The sequence below is a fragment of the Streptopelia decaocto genome (assembly GCF_964273445.1).
Source record: "Streptopelia decaocto genome assembly, chromosome: 6".
Lineage (NCBI taxonomy): Eukaryota > Metazoa > Chordata > Aves > Columbiformes > Columbidae > Streptopelia > Streptopelia decaocto.
In genome coordinates this window covers 17,794,303-17,816,396 of record NC_138660.1, presented here as the reverse complement: position 1 = coordinate 17,816,396, position 22,094 = coordinate 17,794,303, and the positions used below count along the sequence as shown (strand labels likewise).

Here is a 22,094-nt window from a genome sequence, read left to right as displayed (position 1 = left end):
AATCACAGCATTGCCAGCAGCAGCTGAATGACATAGCAAATTAAATCTATTGAATGATTCATTAAGTTGGTAGGGCACTTGGAGAGGCAGGTTGTGGCTTTTTAAAAGCATATTCTGTTCTTTTGGCTTTCTCCTCAGTTTGCTGGAAAGGAAGAGCTGCAATCTAGACAGCATCCTGTGTTGGTGGGAAAGAGGATTGTGTGCATTTCCAAAGAATTTTGGAATTTTGTTCACATCTTTCCTCTTCCTAGAGAAGTAGTATCTTATAGAAGTGAATGTTATTGATGTAAAGAAGGAATTCAGATATGATTGCATGTATCTGTTATGTGAAAAAGTATATAATTTTTTTTTTGATATATCAGTTCTCACAAAAAATATAAGAGCATTTTTGTTGATAGGTGAAACAGTTCAAACCTAGTTATAATTTGGGCTCTATATCTCTTTGTACAGCTCTTTGTATTAGCAAGTCTCTCTGTGCAGTCACAGACAGATCTGAGTTACACTTCATAGCAAAGGTCCCTGAAAGGCAGATGTCACGTGATATTGACACAGACTGTTATTCAGCCTTGTGCTCTGCTGGGGTTACCAACTAGGAAAAACAATCAGTTTGGGTTTTCATTACAGTGTCTTTATACATACACTAAAGTAGAAAGGTGACCTTAAAGTTCAAGGAAGAGGTTTGACTTTTTTGAAGGTCTTTGTCACATAAAATGTCACTGAATCCTACTTACGAGACTTGTTAAACTAGGGTCATTTCATTGTTTTCTCATGGAGCGTTACTTGTAACTAAAAAAAAAAATTCTTTAAGGTAATGGTACAATAGCCTTAACATTAATTTTTACTATTAACTGACAGTAATTAATGAAATAAATTCATGATTACATATTGCACTACAGATCAAGTTAGATATTTTTACATGTTTCAAACTTCAGGCTGTGTTGTTGCTCATCAAATTTATCTGCAGACTGGAATGACAAAGAACTCAACACAACATGAGATTTTTTTGTCACTGTTGTGCATTGGTGGGGCCTCTACCATACCATAGAGATCTCCAACACTGCACCTTCCACTGTTCGCTGTAGCGAGGGTAAAACAGTGCGAGGGGGTTTGAGCCACAGACAAAGTGGTTTGAATGTGGTTCTTTTGCTGGGACTGTATCATCTGAGTGTAAATTCACACTGGATGGTCCCAGTTCCAGGCCACAGGGATAACTGGGAGAAGAAGTGGCCGCTGACCCACGTGTTGCGGTTGCATCTCTGGCAGCCCTGCCCAGCCAGGCCCGGCTGTTCCTGTGAGTTCTGGCGAGCTCTGGTCGTCTCCTGCCTGCAAACGGCTCCTGGTGTTTGTCCTGCAGCTGGCGCTCCCAAATCTTCTCATGTCCCTTGTAGCCGCAAAAAGATTTTGAGATACGGCTCAAGGGAAGATTGTCCATCTCTACCAAATGTGAATTTCAAGACTGTAGATTAGGGTACATGAGGGGTTTGATTTATAAACCAGGATGACTGGAACTGAGATTATCACATAAAGATATCTTTGGGTGTAAATATATGAAGTATAAAATTGCAAACTCAGAGGGATTTTTTTTTTCCCTAAAAGGAGCCAAACAGTCCTGCAAGCTTTGAATACCTGACTAGCATGGTAATAAGCTGATACAACTAAAAGCAATCTAAAGTTTCTTCTGTATCTAGTTTTTCATGTGAACTTTTCACAGCTACAGGTGGAAAAGATCAGGAATGAATTGTTTCTCCAAATATTGCTCAACTTGCAAGAAAAGAGAAGAGGGTCTCAAGAAAAAAAAAAACCAGCCATGAAGAAAGCAGACATCACTGCTTCACTTAAAAATCGTTCCATTGTTTTTTAAAAGTTTCTCCTCCTTATATTGACTCATGGTGTTGAAGCAGAAAGTAATTTTGTGACTCCAAGGATTTTCCAATCAACTGGAATTTTATTCTTTAGGTTATGGTGCTGGGAACACCCAAAATATTAACACTGGATAGTTTTGTGGATTGTGTGCTTTTTATTAGAGCTTATGAGGAATACAGATATGTTGCTTGCACAGTATTGCCTTAGGACAGAGCTTCCTTAGAAAGTGCCTGAAGAAGAACTTGTTCTCAGTGAAATGACAGCTGAAAGAATTCAAGTATTTCCATAAACTGTTAATAAAAGCATAACTTGGTAAAGTACCATTTTTGAAAATAACTTCCTGGCATATAAAAGTTGTAACAGAGAAGTTACATTTCATCCATCTGCTGCATTGTGTATAGCTTTAATAATTAAAAAATATATTGAAACGTACATAATCTATAGGTTTTTAGGCCTAGACAGTAAAATCATGATAAAAAGCGCCCTTAAAAGAGTTATGATTGGTATATATGGAATATTGAGTAAAAGATTGTTGTATGATGTGGGTAATTAGCAGACACTTGATAACGAAATGTGCATTTGTGTATTTTGTAGAACCACTAGATGAGCTGAAGATCAGAAGTCACAGCACTGAACCACTACCAAAGCTGGAAAACAAAGAGAGGGGAGGCCATCACGGGACAGCTTCTTCCAGAGAGCCAGGGAAAGCTCAGGAATGGGATGGAACGCCAGGCCCGCCAGTGGTGTCCAGCAGGCTGGGGAGATCCTCTGTCAGCCCAACCATGTTAGCTGGAAGCAGCAGCTCAGGTATGTCAAGTAGCAGAGCAAGGGAGATCTCATGAATATCCTTGTGAGCTGAAGTATCTCTCAACATGCACGGATGTAGGTAAGCATCCATGTTCTTTAGACTCTCAAATATCTTCTAGAATCTGCCCAGCCCACTGGCTGCTGCTTGTGCTCTGTGCTGGAACAGAATTGGGATGGTGGCAGGTAATACAAACATGTAAGCATGCCATTCATCTACTTTAAAAGTAAGGAATTCCACTTGACATTGAAAAGGGACACTATGGCAAAGACACTCACAGCATGGCACCTCAGAAAGAAGTTCATAAATTCACATACACATACAGTAACAAAAACACATGGTTCAGAAACGAGGCTGTCTTACTGATGTGCACAGTTTGTGGACACAGGCAGCCTCTGCTTTATGTTGTTCTAGAAAAGTGACTATGGAATTCAGAAGTCTCAAATTCATACCTACCCATTTAATTCATCAAATTTCATATTTTTATATATATATATATAAAATAGTGAATTCCCAATTAGCCATGAAAAATAATGCAGCCTTGTTTATAAACTAAGACAAACAGAACTAATACACGAACGCACATCTATTAACAGATATGTATAGCTCAGGCATAAGCACTGCACTGCATTGGTACTTTTTGAGTTTTGACAGTTCTATTAGAAGAGTAACTTCCTTGCTTATTGGTTGGATTGTGAAAAAATATCCATTTCAAAAAGAGTGGGCCTACATAGTACTGGAGCCTCATGGTCAATGTTCAGTGAGCATAAGAGCATGAATGAGATATTCAAAGAAGAAATTATTCCTGCACAACGGACTGACTGGGCAGTCAGTGTCAGAGATGCTTGCCCCTCAACCAGGGCAACTCTCCCCTGAGTGATAATGGGGCTCAACATTTTCCCTGCATTGCTGGAAGTGACACCTGAAACTCAGTACATAACTCAAATAAGCTTTGCTGATGTGATAATACCATTTGCAGCAATCGTGTAGTCCAGCTTTTCTTGCTGAGGTCCCCCAAATAGTCCTTCCTGAGGCAGCAAAAGTGGCTTTTCTGCATATCTCATGACACTAGCACAGGTTATTTGGGTGTTACTGCCTTTTGCTTACTTGTCTGTTCTCACAAAGCATCTTGGTAGGTAGGAATTTTCCAGATTAGATCATAACTTTGTTAAAAATTCAGTTCCCAGTGTATTAGAGCATCATTTGTGCTAATGCAGGTAAAAGGGTGGGTTTACCACATCAAAGCAACTGTGCATCTGATAATTAGACCGAAGGTGTGTACCAAGCTTTTTAGTTCTGTGAGATGAGAGTACAGAGCAGAATGCAAGAGAAATGAAAATTAAAGAGTAGGTTCTTAGCAAAATATAGCACTTCTGTCCAACCTTCCTGCATCAGTTTTATTTTAAAGAGTTGGTTGATCTCCAAAAGCAGACAAAACATGTTGGCCTCAATCTTTATTTGGCATCAGCAAACTGTAATAGTTGTTGAATCATGCCTTGATTTAGTTAGCTGTGACTTTGTCTTACATAGCTAGGACTATCAAAGAAAAATTATGGAAATATTTTATTGGCTGAATTTTGGCTTCTTTTTTATGATTAGAATCTGAGGGCTGCTGCTGATTTTTCTTTCCCTGCAGTTTTTATGACATTTCATTTCATAAATGTTGCCTCTCATCTGCCATGAATATTTTTCCCATGTCTCTAGCTGTTGCCTGAGCAACGTGTTTTACCTTTAATCGGTGGGGCATTGCATTCAAAATGCCGTACACAGTACTCCTTAATGAACTTGTACCTGAACTGTAACAGTTCAGTCTTTGCAATTAAATTAGAACTGTAACAGAATGCAAGAAGAGGGATTTAATATGTCTGTATGGATTCAAATGCTTTCTGGAGTCAAAGAGATAAAGTAGTTCTGTGTTAGGAATTTAGAACTTAGATTTATCACAGGACCAAATGTAATCAGGGCAGTCCCCACTACAGTTGTCGTTGCTGTTGCTCTCTCCCCAACATCATAGACACGAGAAAAAAGGCTACTTTTTTGTGCAGACATGTCCTTGAAATGCCAGTTTGCTGCTTACTTCTTAGTTCATGCTGGTACAGGCATTTATTAGGGCACTGTTGGAATAATTTAAAGAAAATGGGATTGAACTGCTCTGCTATAAAACCGAGAGGATGTGAAAGGACTTCTCATGTGTGCTCAACAGGGCAGCTCTGCTGAGGCACAGATTAACTGGGAACTGGAGTGGTCTGAGTGAATACCTGAGTGAGAATACTGGTTTTTTGTGGGTTCTTCCCATCTCTGCACCTGCTAGTAAGATCAGAGGTGGAATGAGCCATCTCCAAACAGAATCTTGAGCTTTCTGGTCACTTTGTTCAAACGAGCCTGGCCTTTTAGGTGCACATGGGAAATCACTGTCTCTAATACCTGATTGCTCTCTCATCATGTCAAGGCCACTTTGGGTTTCTTGGCATCCTGTTGTTTCTTATGGAAAGCAGTTTAAGTGGTTTGTGGGCATGCTGGCATTTAGGAAAGTCAGTGCAATTGTAGTGAAGAGCCATATGAGATCTGTGAAACAGAAGGCTGCTATAACTTCACTCCAGGAGCTTTGAAGAGTATTTTCTGGAATGTTGCTGCTTTTTTCCTAACTGCAACCATGAAGTATTTTGCATTGCCACCTGCTGCTAGAGACAGACACTGCACTGCCTTTTAAATCTCAGAAACTCTGTTGTTGTGACCTGTTTTTGAATCACCATCAGCTTGTCACTCAGCCAGTCCATTAGTATTCTAGCTGAAAACATTATAGGTAATCAGGGAGTAAATGCCTACCCTTCACTGGAACTTCTGGCTACTATTGTGGATTTGCAAAAGTAATGAATAGTTAAGTTTAAGCTCTTTGGGAATGGAGCTGTGCTGCCAAAGCCCAAGGTGCAAAACACATTCATTGGTACAAGAAAGGAGCAGCAGCAAAGTACCAGTTTGTGCTAGCTGGGGCTGCTTCCCTCAGAGATGACTGAGTAACTCCCACCAACCCCTAAATGTTCTCCACACAGGCAATGTCAGAGTATCACTGAGCTACTAAATCCTCAAGGATTCTCCAAGTGAAGGCAACTTAATGCTGGAGGAATATGTTACTGGGTAGATTCAGAGAAAAATAGCAAGAAATTTTAAGGAAAAAACACTGCCAGTAGGACATGGTTATTCCTTACCTCATTGCCTCAGTCATTGACATAGACCTGAGTCATGACAGTTAGGAAAAAATCTTAATTTAGTACCCATCTAATACAGATATGTTTTTTCTCATTACCTGACTTGATTTTGAGACCTGCTAAGCTTTTGGCCTATAGACATCTAGTAACACTGCATTTCAGAGGTTCAGTGCTCCCTTTGTGAAATCAGCTCAGTTAAACATGCTGCTGTGCTATTTCAGCACTAAGTGGCTTCTGCAGGTGAAGTCCTAAATCCTTTATTTTTTTAAGGGACAGACTACCATGTAGTTTATTCCACCTTAAAGTTTCATAATTTCAAATTACGTTTCAGCTTACTCATCTCTTTCTAGGAGACCAACATGGCCAGGCCAGTAGGATGATAATAGGTGTGATTCATTTTTCCAGTATGCATGTTTTCTTTTTCTTTTCTTTTTCTTTTTTGCATGTGATTACTCTCAGCCTGTCACATTGCCTTGTTTAATTCAAAACGTGCTTCTTGGCAGCTGTAGCAAATAAGCAATATTTCTCTTTTCATGTGCAAAGAAGAGACTGTGACAGGATAAGAAGCTTCTCCAATGTAAGTGACAGCCAGAGTATTTTTTTGAATTAAGATTAGGATAGGCAGAATGAAGGTTTCCTTGGATGAATAAAAGAACTCTTTCCGTTAAGATCCAAAAATAAAAATCATGCAGAGCTGTTGTATTTCTGGAGAATGTAGAAAACCATAGCACATTGGTATAAAACTGATTGAAAATATTTCCTCAAATCTTGTCGCATTTCAGCACTCTGCTTTATTGAAGAAAATCCAACACTCACTGCCCCAGCCAAGCCTCTACATCTTTAGTTACAATGACAGCACTTTCACATTTGGAAAACAGGTCATTTATATGAGTGCTTAAATACATAATTAAGTACACAATTTTAAGGCAATCCCATTTGTGATTCGAAAGCCTGTATTTCTGTGTTGGATAGTCTCTCCTAAAATTCTCATCTGTAATGCTGTCCTTTGGGGTTCTCTGCTTGCTTACGGCCATGTGTAATCCTGCTGGCATTGTCCAGACCCAGCTTACGCCTGAGAGTCCCGTGATGCCAGTCTCATTGCTGCTGACCACGAGTGCAGGTACACTTTGTGCTGAGGTGGCTGTGGTCCCAACGAATCGCATTGCTGGGAGTGTTGTGGTGACACGACAGGGGGCTGAGCAGCCCCTGCTCATGCTACGCTGCATCTGCACCCAACTCCTGGGGTGGCTCAGGCACTCGGTGAGCAGCGCGTTTGTCTAGTGTGGCACAGTGTGCGGGATGCGTCATTTGAAGCTGTGCGAAATAATGCCACCAAAGTTTCATCAGTTAAATATAACAACTGAATCTTATGAACATTTTTGTGCAAAACATTAATATGATCTGCAGCTCTCTATCTACCCTGAGCAATCTGCTGAATTCAAACCTTGTGCTGCCCATTGATTGCAACAGGCATCTCTGATGGCTACTCAAGTGCAGTGCGCTGGCCCCAGTCCAGTAAAGCACTTAGACACATGCCTGCCAGTCCCCTCGCTTGGCACTAGGCTGTTAGCCCTTGTCAGCTTTTGCATGGCTTACAGTAGTGTCAAAAGGCCCCCAGCTGTGCCTGCAGAGGGTCCTGTGTTTGGAGTGGAATCTCTGGAACCCTCTTTCAGGTAGGTTTGATTTAGAACCAGAGCATCCACTTGCATAGCAAAGCAAAGCGCAGTGCGGAGATGCAGTGCCATGCTAACTTTATCAGTATGGAGCCTGATGTAGCTTAGCTGGCGTTATCATGGACCCTCAGCAAATGCATCCTCCTCAGAGGACAGAGATCTACAGAGCCTCTCCTATGTGCTTTATCAGGCTGGCTGATAAAACTCTCTCCACACCACAAATTACTGTCACGATGGGACTTCTCCAGTAGTCTCAAGACTGCTCATTTCAGATGTTAATACTGAGCTGTCTCCATATCATCCATGTGAGATTAACGAGAATTAAATACTAGAAACTGTCCCTGAGATTTGCAGGCAGAAGTTATCCTTCCTTCAAGATTCTCAGCAGTAACGAGGAAAGCCCATTTTCATTCCAGAACCAGAATCAACATCAATATGCAAGCCTTGCAGACAAGCATTTAAAACATGAAAATCAAGATGTAAAGGTACTGAAAGTGACTGGAAGGTGGACATAATTATGCAAGAAGACCTCTTACTACTGTTTGGATAGCCCAAAGCAGAAGTTATTATCTGAAGTGATCATTATTATTTTGAAGTGATCAAAATCCAGTTAGCCTCAGTACACAGCTGAAAAATACCATGCTGCAAAACACAGAGCAGTAAGTTGGGCATCATTTATGCAACAGACCATTTATGGATATTTTTTTCCCCACAGTAGTGTGCAGTGTGAAGATGTTACTCAGAGCACTAATTACAGTAGAATTGAGCATTTATTTGCTCTAAAAATATTCCCACTGAGACCGATGGAATGGCCATTAAAAAAAAAACCCAAAACACACTTTTCCCTTTCACTGTCTGACCTAACTTCCTGAATTAAAAAAAAAAAAAAAGCTAGATGGAGCCATCTCTGAAACTTCTTCTGGGGAAGATCACCATGAAAATCACAATCGTTTCCTTAATACTGTAACATATATTACAAGGACATAAAGGAACTAATACTTCATCTGTGTGTGATAGGTTTTATTTCTTTGATGCCAGATGAAAGGAGTCTCTTTGGCAAGGAAACGGTAATCTCTTGTTGTTGCACGTATATCCAAATTGCAAATTATGACACTTCTCTCTGCTTTCCCAAAGCAAACAATTCAGAAGCAATGGCAGACAGTGCCTTGGAGTTTTTTATGTGCTGGGTGTCTGATTTTGCTTGTCACAGCAAAAACAGACTCTCTATTTAGCAGTAGGGAAAAACAACCCCCAAAAAATGCAATTCTTGTCCCCTCTGAAACCCCAGCAAAATTCCAGGAGGGAACAGACATGAGACCCATTATTATATCTATGTTGCTGAAAGAATCAGTCAGAAATCCGGCACACAGATAGTGTGAAATCAGAACAAAAACAAATCTAATCAAACCTTCAGAACAACTGCCCATGTCCAAAAAAAGCAAACCAACAGATTATGTACAAAATGCAAGGTTATGGGGGAGATCAGTCTGCTCCTTTCTGCATGCTTATTGCTGTGTTGACTCGTGGTGTGTTTACAGACTGACTAGGAATGAGTGAACTGAATAATGCATTTGTCAAACAGCATAAATATTTTTGCTGCTCAGCCAGCTGGATGTTAACCAACCTATTAATATTTAGTCGATGAATATTCACCCATACAGATGCTTTCACTGGCCTAAGTGCTCCAGCTTAAGTGGATAGCTCTTCTCCATACCCTATTGAATTCTGAAACATCTGAGGAAAATAAGCATTTGAGGTGACAATGAAAAATCATCAGTGGAATTAGAAGAACACATTTCAGCATGTTGCTGGTAGGTGGTGTAATGTGCCAGCTGTCCTCACGTTTCCAAGATGTGCCAAGTGGCCTTAAGGATGTGCTGGTGATGGACATCTCATTCCTTTCAAACAATGGCCCAGCCAGTGGCTAGTGATGATACTAGAGATCCACATAGCAAATAGAGATGTTAGTATAAAACAAACACAGACAAAGCAGCAGTGTAAATGAGGCATAACAAAATATATTTCAGAGAGACAAAAGCAAAAGATGTGGGAAAACATGCCTCAAAGGCAAAGTTGCTCAACCAGGGTTGCACAAGGCATACATCCTTCCCCTCTTCTTGAAAACGTGAGATTGAATAGAAGAAATTCTTTAAACCCATTGTAAGGAGGCATGGTATTATTATAATTACTTATTACTCATGGTAAAGCAGTACTATTGATGCTAAAATTGAGAATCCATTATTGTGCACAGTGCATCTGCTGAGTGCAAATGTCCATAGTCTCAGTGTTTCCCCACTAAATAGAAAAGACAGGTGCAGGGTTGGGAGGAAGGCTCATAAAACAGGAAGAGAATGAACACATTAATCTGGGCCAAAAGCCATGGGTTGAAAGATGTTTCCTCACCAATAAACAGGAAATGCAAGGAAAAATATTTTTCTTGGGCAGAAACAGACAGGCACTTTTATCAGAAAGACAGGTTCTTCTAGACCAGATGTGGGGTGTTGAACACTGGGGTAGTGCACTGATGTCAGCGTGGTCCAGACACAAAAACCTTCATCCGGGACTTCTGAGCTGCACGGTCAGCTTCGTGTCAGTACGTTAACTGGAGTGACCTGTGCTGGAAATCAATGGGGTGCCTTCTGAGAAATGCCTCCTTGTACAACAGCAGAAGGAAAATGAAATAACTGTGTCATTTCTATGCAGTTCTTCTCTGGAATAGAGATTTCTCTCAAGGCAACCTCTACTTCTGTAATCGCCTTGATTCTGGGGAACTGACTTCAGAATTTGCCACTGTTAATGTTCTGAGTTCTCTCCTTTCTTCCTACTTTCCGCCTCTCAATTCACTGCCATTAACATCAGATTTCCAAGTATTTTTGGTGTCATTACAAATCCCTAAGTGTGACAGTATCCTCACCACTTTTATACATCCCTTCCTTCATTTTCTGGCCTTTCCTGATTTTCCTCAGCGCTGTCAGTCTTTGGGCGACCATCTCCCTTAGCTCTGGGATAGAGAGATGAAACCAGAAGCCGCTGTAACTCCCTTAATCATTGCCGTATTTTATAAGGAGTATAAAAAGGCGCTGGGGAGGGCAAGAAGAATGTTTCATTTATATGCTTCCTATCTGTCTGCTGTTTTACGCTCTGTACTTCAGAGATGCTAGAGGAGAGGAAAGAGGCCTCAACATAGGATGGCTTCTGTCTTGATCCTTCTGATCTCAACTTCTGTTCACGATACAGCCAAACGCCCAAGACTTTAGCTAGAAACCAAGCCTGGAGTCTCCATTTCAAGGGAATCCAGTGTCAGCAGTAGTAACCAGCCTCCTGTTCAACAGTGTGTTTTCTTCTCTCTTCCTCCACAGAGCCTAAAGCAAGTTGCAGATTGGGTCGGTCTGCATCTACATCAGGTGTGCCTCCTCCATCCGTCGCTCCGCTCAGGCAAGGCAGTGATCTTCAGCCGAGCCAGGTACCATCGTTAGCAAATCGTGAATGACTTCTTGTGCTGCAACATGCCAAATGTTTCTCACCTTTGTGTCTGTCATTTGTTACAGTAAATGATTTTTTTGTTTTTTGTCTTTATTTTTTATGTGTGTGCATGCATCTGTGCGTGCGCATCTCTCATCGGCAATGAAATTCCACTGGCCAGAGCCAGCAGAATTTTCTTTGCTCTTGATTCCTTGTATCCTTTCTGTCTTCATTCTGTAATATAAATGTAGTAAAACTGTACTGTATGAATTGGCTGGGGTTTTTATTTTTTCATGTTTTCTGTACTTTTTTTACTGTCTCTAAAATTTATCAAACTTTGATAAATTTAATCTATGTTTTTTTATGTAAATTTCTTTTAAATGTCTTGTCTAAAGCAGTTGCACCAATGTTTGTCAATGACTTGTACATACCTGACTTCTGCCCAGTTGTACTCTAATATTTGTGCCAGTCTCACATTTGTTTTGAGCTCAATGCATGATTGTATTACACTGTGATTTATCACTGTCCTGAAAACTGCTCTTACAGTAAGTTTTGTTTAGTTAAGGCAGCTAGACTCTCTTCAGCTATAGGCCGTGTAATGCTTACAGGACTATTAAATAGTCCACTGTAGTTATATTTATTGCATATTGTTGGGAATCAAAATCCAAATCAAAGGGGTAGCATCTCCTTGTGTCTTAAACAGAGATACTTCTTTTTTTCATTATCAAAACTAAAAATGCCCCATAAACCCTTGAGAAAGAAAAGAAAGTGTTTGGGTTTAGCAAATTTCTCCAATAGTGAGAAAATGGAAAAGAAATAAAGACATGGGAAACCTACACTTACCTTTATTTTATATGCTAATACTGATATTGTATCATTTTGCTGCGCAGACCTGTATTATTAGGTTGACAGAACTAACTGCTGAGAGTAGCAATTGAGAGGTTTCACTTAAACATAACGTGAATGCCTTCTGTCAAGCTCAAAGCACTGCAGTCTTGTATCACTTGTGTGTACGTGTATGGGCCTACATGTGTAGGTGAGTATATATATATGCACAAAGAGACGTCAACATATATGTATATATGCGCGTATACATATATATTTATGCACACACACAAACATCCTTAGATGGTGAATTTTTGATAGGCTTTCAGGGAATTAGTCCCCATAATCCTATTGAATTTCAATGAGATTTGAGTGGAAAACTCCCTGAGGACTACTTTGCAATAATCATGTATTTAAGTTGTTTGTAGCTTGGCGAGCTGCTTCTAGAAGGTCTTGACCAAAGTAGAGAGCAGAAGAGCAAGGTTGCTTTACTCAATCCAGACAGCCAACTATTTCTTAGGAAGGCTATATTTGGGTAGCCTAGTCCATACAGATTAAAATTCTTTAACCTGCAAAACTGATGCTATTGTATTACTTCTGAGCCCTGCTGGACACAGTGCCTAACAGAACCTTGCACTTTTTGAGAGCATATTTTACATAAGAAAATCAAATCCGTAGTGGAAATTGAAAATGACACCCTATTTAAATACCACATCACCTAAGGAGGAAGTTTGGGTAATTGTACTTCCAAAGGTTTTGAGTGTCCCGGTGTTCATGTAGTATGTGATTTTTGATTAAATGGGTCTTACCACAGCCATGATGCTTTGCGGGTTACTTAGTGGCAAAGGCACCTTGGGTGTTTTGAGGGGATTTCAGTCTCTCAATTTATATTAAGGACTAAACAATAAGCCTTGAAAGCAGAAGCTGATGTGATAGAAGAGATAATGAGCCTCCTAGAAGCTGCAGCCAGGGTTCACTGAAACTGTGGAGGAAAAATCCACCTCACTTCATCCAGAAGAAAGGAACAAAGATGATAAAAGGAATTTTCAAGTGACTGTAGAGGGTGATCTTGTTAATTGAATAATGTATGGACATGGCTTCATGAAAACCAAGCAAAACTAGTAAAAGCTTTCTCTCCCCGTAAGTCTTCCCTTCAAGCCGTCATTCTCTTACTGTCCACCTACTAAGTTGTCTTTTATTATGGTGACATAATTTTACAAGCTGTGGATTTGACCATGATTCCAGAGGAATAACAAAAGTCTTGTAATCTCCATGTCAGACACAAACAATACTTTGTGTTCTTTATACACCTTCTCTATCTAATGTGCAAGCAAGCTATGACAGGTGAAATGTGTTTGGAAACGGCTGGGTTGCTAGCCTGTTCTGAATCTGACAGATTGTGGCATATGGGGCATTTATTTTCATGCACTCTGTCTATTGATTGTATTGATACTGGTTTTCTTAGCGACATTGTAATCAGCAATTAGACTTTCCAAAAGATTAAGAGGTCGCATCCTGTTATCCAGCTCTTTGTTGATGAGATTAGCACAGCTGACATTCAGACAGGGATACAAGATCTGGGAAAGGGCAGATTACTGTTCATCGTTTTTTCTCAAATCTTTGTGGATGCCAAACTGATGTTTTTCAAAATGTTTAACTTCGGGAAAAAAAATCGTATTTGCAACTGAGCTCTCAAGGCTCGTGATTTTTAATACAGAATCATTAAAAGAAGTGGTGAGGATGCTAAGTAATTAAAAATAGGTCTGACCTAAGAAAACCTAAAATTATAATTCCAATCAAATATTGGCTAATCATGTAACTAATGATGTTTCACTCCCCTATGCCTTATTTTCTTGTTTATTGGTGTAGGAATTGTGAGGATTAACCAGTTATCATTCATGGAACATATTTATTGTGTATTGATGGTAAGCATTATAGTGATCACTTAAAGAGAAAGCTTACAAGCAGAGGTGAATTATGTGGCTGTTCACCGATGGAGAACACTTTAAAATCCTGTAGTGCAGCAGCCGCCAGCAGTTACCAACATGCTGAGGCAGGCAGAGAGCGTACCGTTCTGGACTTCGTGCTGGTAAATGGTGAGGGCTTTTTGAAAGAGCTGGTTGCAGGAAGTAACCTTGGGTGAAGTCATGAATTGACTCAATTTAAACTGAAATATAAACATGAGTTTATCTTGGAACTGAAGATATTGATTGTATAAGGACAAAGTTTAAGAAATTAAAGAGTAGCAGATGAAGTCAGGTGAGGAGCTTGGAACTGTAATATGGCAGAAGCATGGAATATATAATATTTGAGCTACAGAAGTGGCATATAGGTATATGTCCTAAATACGTATCTTAATATAAATATCCTAAAGAGAGGAGTGTAAGTAGCACAGAAGTGTTCTAGGTATCACAGAATGTAATGCCTTGTAAAGGTTCTGCAGTGTTAGCAGACAGCTTACGGGGAATGGGAAAATGTTCTAGAAAGTACAGTAAGTCATATCTTAGAGATAAGGAATATGTGAATAAAATTAGAAACCGTGAAAGTCTATCTGAGTTTGGCCTTTATATGGAAATGAAAACTAATGCCAGTTGTTTGTAGATGTCCAAGTGGACGGAAAACAGTAGAAGTTAACCACCGTGTGAGGTTTATGAAGTAGAATAAGCATGGTCCAAGGATGCCCCGATAAAAAACTCATCACCCATATTGCTGGGGCTTCTCTGCTGGTGCCTGAGGCCTTTGTAGCCAGCACGGTCAGGGGTTTTGCCCTGCAGTGGTGAATGCTCAGTCATATCAGGAGACCCTCATAGTGGATGTGATTGTTCACTTGTGTAAATCAAGCAGGATTTGGAGTCACAGAGATCACTGTGGTACAGCGATGTTTCCCTGCATCCCACCATCCTCCGCATCTCCACCTCAGAGTAACAAAGGATTATGCTCTATTGATGGACTCGAAAATCCTTGTCGCATACAGGATGCATGTGCACTGAGCAAGTCAGTCACAAAAGAAGAAAACATTTCAAGCAACCTCTTCTGTGGAACTCCCTCTGCTGGAGAGCAGAGTGTCTCACATCCATATTTTTAACGGACATAAAATAATCTCTAGGTCACTGACAGGTTTCTCTGAAACATTTTTCAGCATACAAAAAAACCCACTGGTTTCCATTTTAAGAAAAAGGTAACAATTTAAGTATTTCTAGATCTATTGCTGCAAATGAATTGTGCAAAGTAAAGTTTGTTTTCATTACCATGTAGACAGCTCTTAGAAAATAGCATGTATTAAGCTGCATAGCAGCGCAACAGTGCATGTTTATAATGAAGATCCGTGATCTGAAGGAACATACACACTTTGAAAACAAAACTCCTGGTAGTTACAATGTGGTATTTCAGCTTTTCTGCAGAAAAGAGCCAATTTTCAGCCGGATTCCCACAAAACTCTGTACCTTATCTGCAAATGTGCAGCCTCTCTTCATGCTGCCTGTTAGGTACTTGCTTTTCAGCAGGAAGACAGAACTGTCCTTTACTGTTGCATCCTCGAGGTATGCTATCTTAATTCTGAAGGTCTGCATAGCTCTTAAGGTCTTATGTCTCCTTGTGGGGAGGACAAGGCAGTAATATCTAGTTCCAATTTAAGCAAGGAAAAAAGATTTAAACTTTACAGTGATGATCAAAGTAAAATCCAGAAGCCATGCTGCGATTAGAAGGAATAGCTCAGAGGACTCAATGAAGATACATGGACAGCTATGAATTAAGAAATTTCAATTCGCATTGAAGGAATTAAGAAGAAGTTAGAAAATATATCAGAATCAACACTGGATTTTTTGGTGCCTTATTGTTTGGAAAACAAACAAACAAACAAAAAAAAGAAACTAAACAAACAGACTAAAAAAGCAGCTCAATTCATTACTTGCCTGGTATCTGCCTGAGCCCCTAGCAAGCTGAAACAGCATTTTTCTTCCCCCATAAGTCCCCATCAGTGGACACAACACAGAAGGTCCATGTGATGGACATAACAACCATTACCCTCTAAAACTGAGGAGAGATTTCACTTTTTTTATGTTTTATCTGAATATAGTATAGCAAAGGGCAAAGGCTTCCCATCCACAGAATGGACTTGACAGTGTGATTATTGTCTTGTACGAAATGAAGTGAATCCATCAATGGTTTGGGTATGTATCTTTTACAGGCAAGAATTTTAGAGACAAGTAGACTCCTTAAATTTGTATTTAGGTAGCATAAAACAGACTTGTAGAAGGACTGAGTGTACTGTTGATATCTATCCTACTTACCTCTGAGATGTCTAAATCAGGGGTATAATACAGGTTCCCTGTGGATTATATGAAAAGAGGCAGCTGCAGAGCGGATTCGCCTGGCTAAAACCTCAGTGACCATGCAGAGCTGTGTGTCGGTTACCTCAGATAACCTCCTAATTTAACCATGTCTGTCAGTTGTGGAAAGCTAGCTGGGGTTGTTCCTGCTCTGTGCGTGTTAGAGGCTCCTGGACATTTACCACTGAACAGGTAACAGTTTTTAAAATGTCCATTGCTGGATAGTAGACATTTATACCTGTTCAGACTTAATCCATGGATGCTCAGCATTAGGGAGAAGCTATATGGGTCCTGCCTACAGGTAATCTTTGAAATGACGTTGTGCTTTTGGCATCGTCCCTCCTGCCAGGCTCCGTGGTGGGACTCGCTGGCAGTGCCCAGGAGCACAGCAGCCAGGTGGTGCTGGATGGGTGGGTGGGCTGGCTCCTGGGTCTGGCGTTGCACCCACCAAGAGAGCGGTTTTATGGGAATGGAAATCCAGGCTCTACAGAGTCCTGGAAGCAAAAGACCAGGGTTTTTCCAGCATAGTTTTCCCGTGTATTAATGTAGGTAAAGAAGTAGAAAGCAGGTTCTCTACTTTGAATATATGACTACAGAACTGTCACTGTGTTTATTTGCAGTTGGTATGGGATAAGTATAATGCACATTGTGTTGTGTTCAGTAAGGAAACAATTCCCTCTTTATTGTTTGGGTCTGTGCCGGAGAAGTCCTGGACAGAAGTGCACTTTAACAGCTGTTCAAAATGAAGTCTGGAAAATCCAGAAGGTTTAGGAAAAGCTTTATTTTTCCCAAGCTGGGAAGCGAAGCGGCGTGCCCGCCTGGGGCAGCGCTGCCATGCCGGCGGTACCGGGCTGAGATGGGGAGGCGGCGGGACGTGAAACGTGTGTCTGTCCGGGGCTGTTGTGCCTGGCGCGCGGGCTGAGCCCGGCTTTGGGCAGGGACCGGTCCCAGCCCCGCTGCTGCCGCCGCCGCGTTCGTCGAGCCCAGGGCGCCGCCTGGCGGTCCCCGGCGGGATCCGGGCGGGGCGGCGGCGCGGGGGCTGCTGGGACCGGCTCCCGGGAAGGGAGCTGTCCCGGTGTGGGGGGGTGTCCCCGGCTGCTGCTGGTTGGCGGTGCCGGTGCAAACCGCTGCCCGGCTCAAGGAAACGTGGAGCCTGTGCGGATCGTATACGGGCTTCACCCGAATTCCCCAGGAGATGCGTTAAGTTAAGCGTGGTTGGGATGCGTGGGGATTTTTTCTCTCCCTCCTGGCTGGAATCACAGCTGTTGTGTCAGATAATTGGAAGAACCTTGTGCAGAAGCGTTGTGAGCCTGTGCCCGCCGGGTCCCACATGGTGGCAGAGGGGTGGCCGGGCCTCCCAAACCCCAGATACCAAATACTGCCGCACAGCAGCTTAGATAACATGTTGTTAAAGACTCAGTATTTCAGTGCTAACCGAAATGCAATTAAAACATACACGCGTTATCATGAAAAAAATTGTAGCATTAAAACTGATGTGAGACTATATCTCAAGGGCAACTATTATTTAATTTTGTACTCCAGCCAAAAAATCCCAAACAGATATTGTAATTGTTCTGGTTTATAGCAAAAGAATGATGGAAAGGAAACAGGACAAAGAAAAAAGATGAGATGTGCATTTCACTTCTCCCCACACGCATTCTTAGAGCAATACCCTGCAGTTTAAGTGCAGAATAAGCTCCTTGTAAGAAATTTATAAAACTTCAGAGAAATAGTTTAGAGTTGAATTTTGACAAGGACTGAGTACCCTTCAGCAATGCAGCTGACTGTTTGTCTCATGCCGACTTCAACGAGTCATTCCATACTGGGTCAACTAAATATCACAAGCCAAGCTCTTAATGTTTCTGGCCTTATCTGTGGATACAAAGCATATTGCAGGCCTTGTATGACTTGTAAGCATTGTGTTCGTCCAGAAATTAATGAATGGAGGAAGGATAAATTGTTACTATTATGGCTATAATTATTTTTGAAGGCACCTAGACAAAGTACTTCCCCACTGAATTGTCATTATCATGCTTTGGTTGGCAAATGTGTATCTGAAAGCATATGGGCTCTATGCTACCCTATAAGTATAAACAAAGCATCTGTGCTCATTTTCCCCAGCAATAGTACACAAGAGCTCAGAGCAGTCAGCAGACACCCTGATTGGGCATCATGATTGGGCATCATAGCAGGGCCGAGATCCTGACTGCTGCACTTAATGAATTCTGCTGCTGAAAAGTGAGCACCTATAAATCAAGATCCACTGTTCTGTATCTGATCACAGCAGTCTTTTTTGTAACTTCCATTATATGCAAGAAATACAGTCATGGCAGGTAGACGGAGAACTCTGTAGACCGAAGTACCCTTTCATCCAGTTTGAATATTAGGGAAATGGTAACAAGGGCGTTAGTAAGAGAATTTGTATCTGCTTCATAGTGTAAACCTGTGTCATTGCTCAGTACTGTAAGTCTTTGCTAGATGCACTCCTTGATGAATCACAATCTGAAACTAGCATCAAATGCTAGTGATTCTGCTTTTGTGGTTCTAGTAATGCAGAAGGATTTGCAATGAAAGAACTGACTTCGTTCATACTTGCTGTCTGGGCCAAAGGGGAAATAAGATCCCCCTGGGCTGCTGGTTAAGATCTCAGGGGAGATGCAGTCCCGAGTTCCTGTTCAAAAGGAATATCTAACTACTGGGCTAATTGCGACTCTGGTATGACTTTCTCTGTCCCTCTTTTTTCCTCTAATTTTCAAAAGTTTTGAAAGTCTATTGTGTATTTTGGATGTAGAATAGCAAAACATGAAACAATTCATGGGATGGTGGCAATCATTTTCTTCTGCTCCCTGTGTGTAAATGCCAAATGTTCCCCTTCAGCTAGTGCAATGCCTCTGAGATCACTGTTTCTGGGCTCCTGCGGCCAAGGCTATGGTTGTTCCTTTTTGATACTTGATCTTTTTCTTCATTCCAAATGTATGTCCAGACTGTGTGAACAGTCCCATGCCTCTCACTCTGTAATCAGTGTCTCATGGGGTTTTGGTCTGGACTTTCTATACACTATTTATTGCCATGGATGGTAGCTTCTTTTTTTGCCTGTGAAGTTATTCCCTTAAAGGGACTTAATTACTCCTTATGTTTAACTATCACCTTTAATAAGGCGTGAGATAATCACTGGGTCCAGAACCTGCTTAATGTTGGCCACTAGGATCTACCACAGTAACATTTGTGGTGGTGTCTAAGAATCATAGTCATAAATAAGGTCCCTGTGTTGATAGACAATGTGTGTAGAACAAAGACTGTCCTTGCCCCAAGGTTTTGTAAGCTCAGTGTAATAGATGAGGAAGTAAGCAGTTGCAGATGGGAGTAGATTGGTAAGTATGTGACTGTCAGGAATTGCTTAAGCTTTAGTGTATGAGAAATAGGAAAGTGCAAAAAATATTGGGCGTGCAATCTACTTTATCTTTGTCAGTGGTTTTATGTAGTTTTATGTGCCACGAATACAATTAAATGCATTTGAATGTGAAAACCAGGAATAAAACAGGTAATTTTTCCTAGGAACATTTAACAAATAATGCCTCTGTCTCAAATGTTCCTTTCATGGAGAAGTCCTGCTCCTCCAGTGGATAAGACTTTAGCATTCATGTAGATGAAAACTAATGTAGACATAGACTGCATTTTGTGGATACCGGTTTTGCATTAGCTGGGAGGAGGAAACTCCTCTGGGTCCTGCCTGGCAGGATGGACAGGCATGGAAGAACCCACGGTGGGGTGCAAAGAGAAACCCCTGGCACAAGCACTTCACTGGTGGAACATGGGCCAACTTTTACCTTGAGATGATGTCCGGATTTGATCAGCCTGTGTCCTGAGTATATTTGAAAATCCGAATCATCCAGAGCTGTAGGATTTTGCCTTCTTGTTCAGGCTGAATGTTCACAAGAGTCAGGGATGAGTCGTCACACTGACTGCCAGCACCTAGGAAGAAGTGCAGGGGCATGAGCTATGTCCTGCCGTGTCACACAGCCTTCTGAGGAGTTTGTGCTGCTAAAAACGTGTCAGAGTTTGGATTTCTGAGTCTGCTTTTGTGCCTTTATAAAGTGCAGCAGAACGTCATGCCCACGAGAGGGAGCGCTTGGATCGCTTTACACACGTCTGGTTTTCTTTCCTGCCAGGATAAATATCTGGCAAACATGAAGGCAAAATTCTGCTGTCGTCAGTCCAGCTAAATATGCTGTCAACATTTTGGATGAGAGCAACAACAAGAATGTTAATGCTTTAGGGAAGGCTCCACATTGTATTGTGTGGAGCTTCAGCTTCAATCTGGTCTTACATAATCAGTGTATGGGTCCAGAGCAGTGCAAATTATTTCTAAATACACAAACTGCAAATAGAGAATGCTTATTAAAAAAAAAAAAAAAAGAAAGAAAGAAAACACAAACCTTGAAGTAGATGGAATTGCCACATCCATCATCCCTCACCTCCAAGGCGCGCCTGACTGATTGGCACGAGAAGCACATGTGTCAAAGCCATCTTCTGTTGGCAGACAGCCCTGCTGTTGTTGTCCCAACATCTTTTGTTCAGCATTCAGCTGGGCTGGTCATGCAGCAGAAGCAGGTCACCGCACGGCTCTCCGGTCTGAGAGCACCAGGGAGGGCGTGCTGGGCGCCTGGCACCAACGCAGCGGCCACCAGTTCACAGTGCGGGGGGAGCTGGGCAGAGGTGGGTCTGACCAGGCACTGCTGTCGTGGCAGGTGCCAAGGCCCAGGCATGGCTTTGGTGGCTCTCCTTCTCCGTACCACTCCATAGCAGGGGTTTTAGCTACAAAAAATACATGTCAAGGTGAAGTAGTGATGGGTGAAAGCAGGGCAGCTGTAGAAGTAATGCCACAGAGGGAGGGTATCAGAGATGGGAGCAGTGATCAGTCTCTGAGCACCAGATCTAGAGTCTGTCTGTCTTCATACCTTTCCTCGCTCCCAAGTGCCAGCTTGGCTGCTGATATTTCATCTGAAAGAGAGTGGGAGGAAGAATATTCCATTCCCTTACTCTGATCTCTTGTTGTTCTTGCACGGGTTTTGTAAGCTTGCCAGCAGAGTACAGAAAGAGCCTTGTTCCCTCAAAGAAGTTGCTGAAACTTTCAAATACAACAATATTCTGACAAAGAATCAAATACAGCATTTATGAGGGTTTCCATTTCCCACTCAATGTGTTTTTTACTGTCTTTACCTAGTTGTTTCTCGGATTGGGAGTTACAATTTCTTTAAAAGGCACAGAGGACAGGCAGGAGAAGATCTCAACTGCCTGGTCTGTGGTTTGAGGGGGTTGTTACGTTGTGACTGGTTTTGACAGAGTTGGGACTGTGTTTTTCAGTACTTTCAAAAATAGTCTTAGCTCAATAGAGGAGTTTCTGGCCACAGGTGCCACAGCTGATGGAGCACAGCGTAGGTGGTTGTTCCCTGGGAGGTGAGGTTCCCTCCAGAGCCCCTGCACATTGGTGAGAAGTTGATGAGAACCGTGTGCCTGTAGAGCCTGAGGGCTCGGCTGTGGGGGCAGCAGCCACGTGTGTCCTTTGCACCCAGACCTTTCTTTTGAGGGTCAGACTTGTACACAGGTATGTAGATTTTAAGATGACATACACAGAAACTAATAACCAATATTTCCAATAAAAGACTTCTACAGGTTGATGAGATGGGGAGATGCACGCCTTGAGATCTCACGGTGTCATTGAACAAGGGTTCCTAAGGTGTAACTCTTGCAGCGTATAAACCACTGCATCAGTGAGATCACTGTCCTGTCCTGCCTACAACAAGAAACTAAGAATTATTTGGAGGTTCTTAATCTTGTTTTTAGCTGCTCTTACAGCTTTGTACATGATTCTACTAGAAATAGGTAACAACTTACAGTAATACTAAACTAATAGATGATGTAATTAATGTGA

At 41.6% G+C, this 22,094-nt stretch overlaps 1 protein-coding gene across 1 annotated transcript in view; it reads left to right on the top strand.

Annotated features, from left to right (window-relative positions):
• NYAP2 (neuronal tyrosine-phosphorylated phosphoinositide-3-kinase adaptor 2) overlaps positions 1–22,094 on the top strand; it is a gene marked incomplete at its 3' end in the record, with an annotated part of 127,261 nt that overhangs the window by 92,176 nt on the left and 12,991 nt on the right. Inside the window, exons 4-5 of the mRNA XM_082055677.1 lie at positions 2,458–2,670; positions 10,907–11,010. Coding sequence (XP_081911803.1) covers positions 2,458–2,670; positions 10,907–11,010 — 317 coding nt within the window. The remainder of the gene's footprint in view (positions 1–2,457; positions 2,671–10,906; positions 11,011–22,094) is intronic.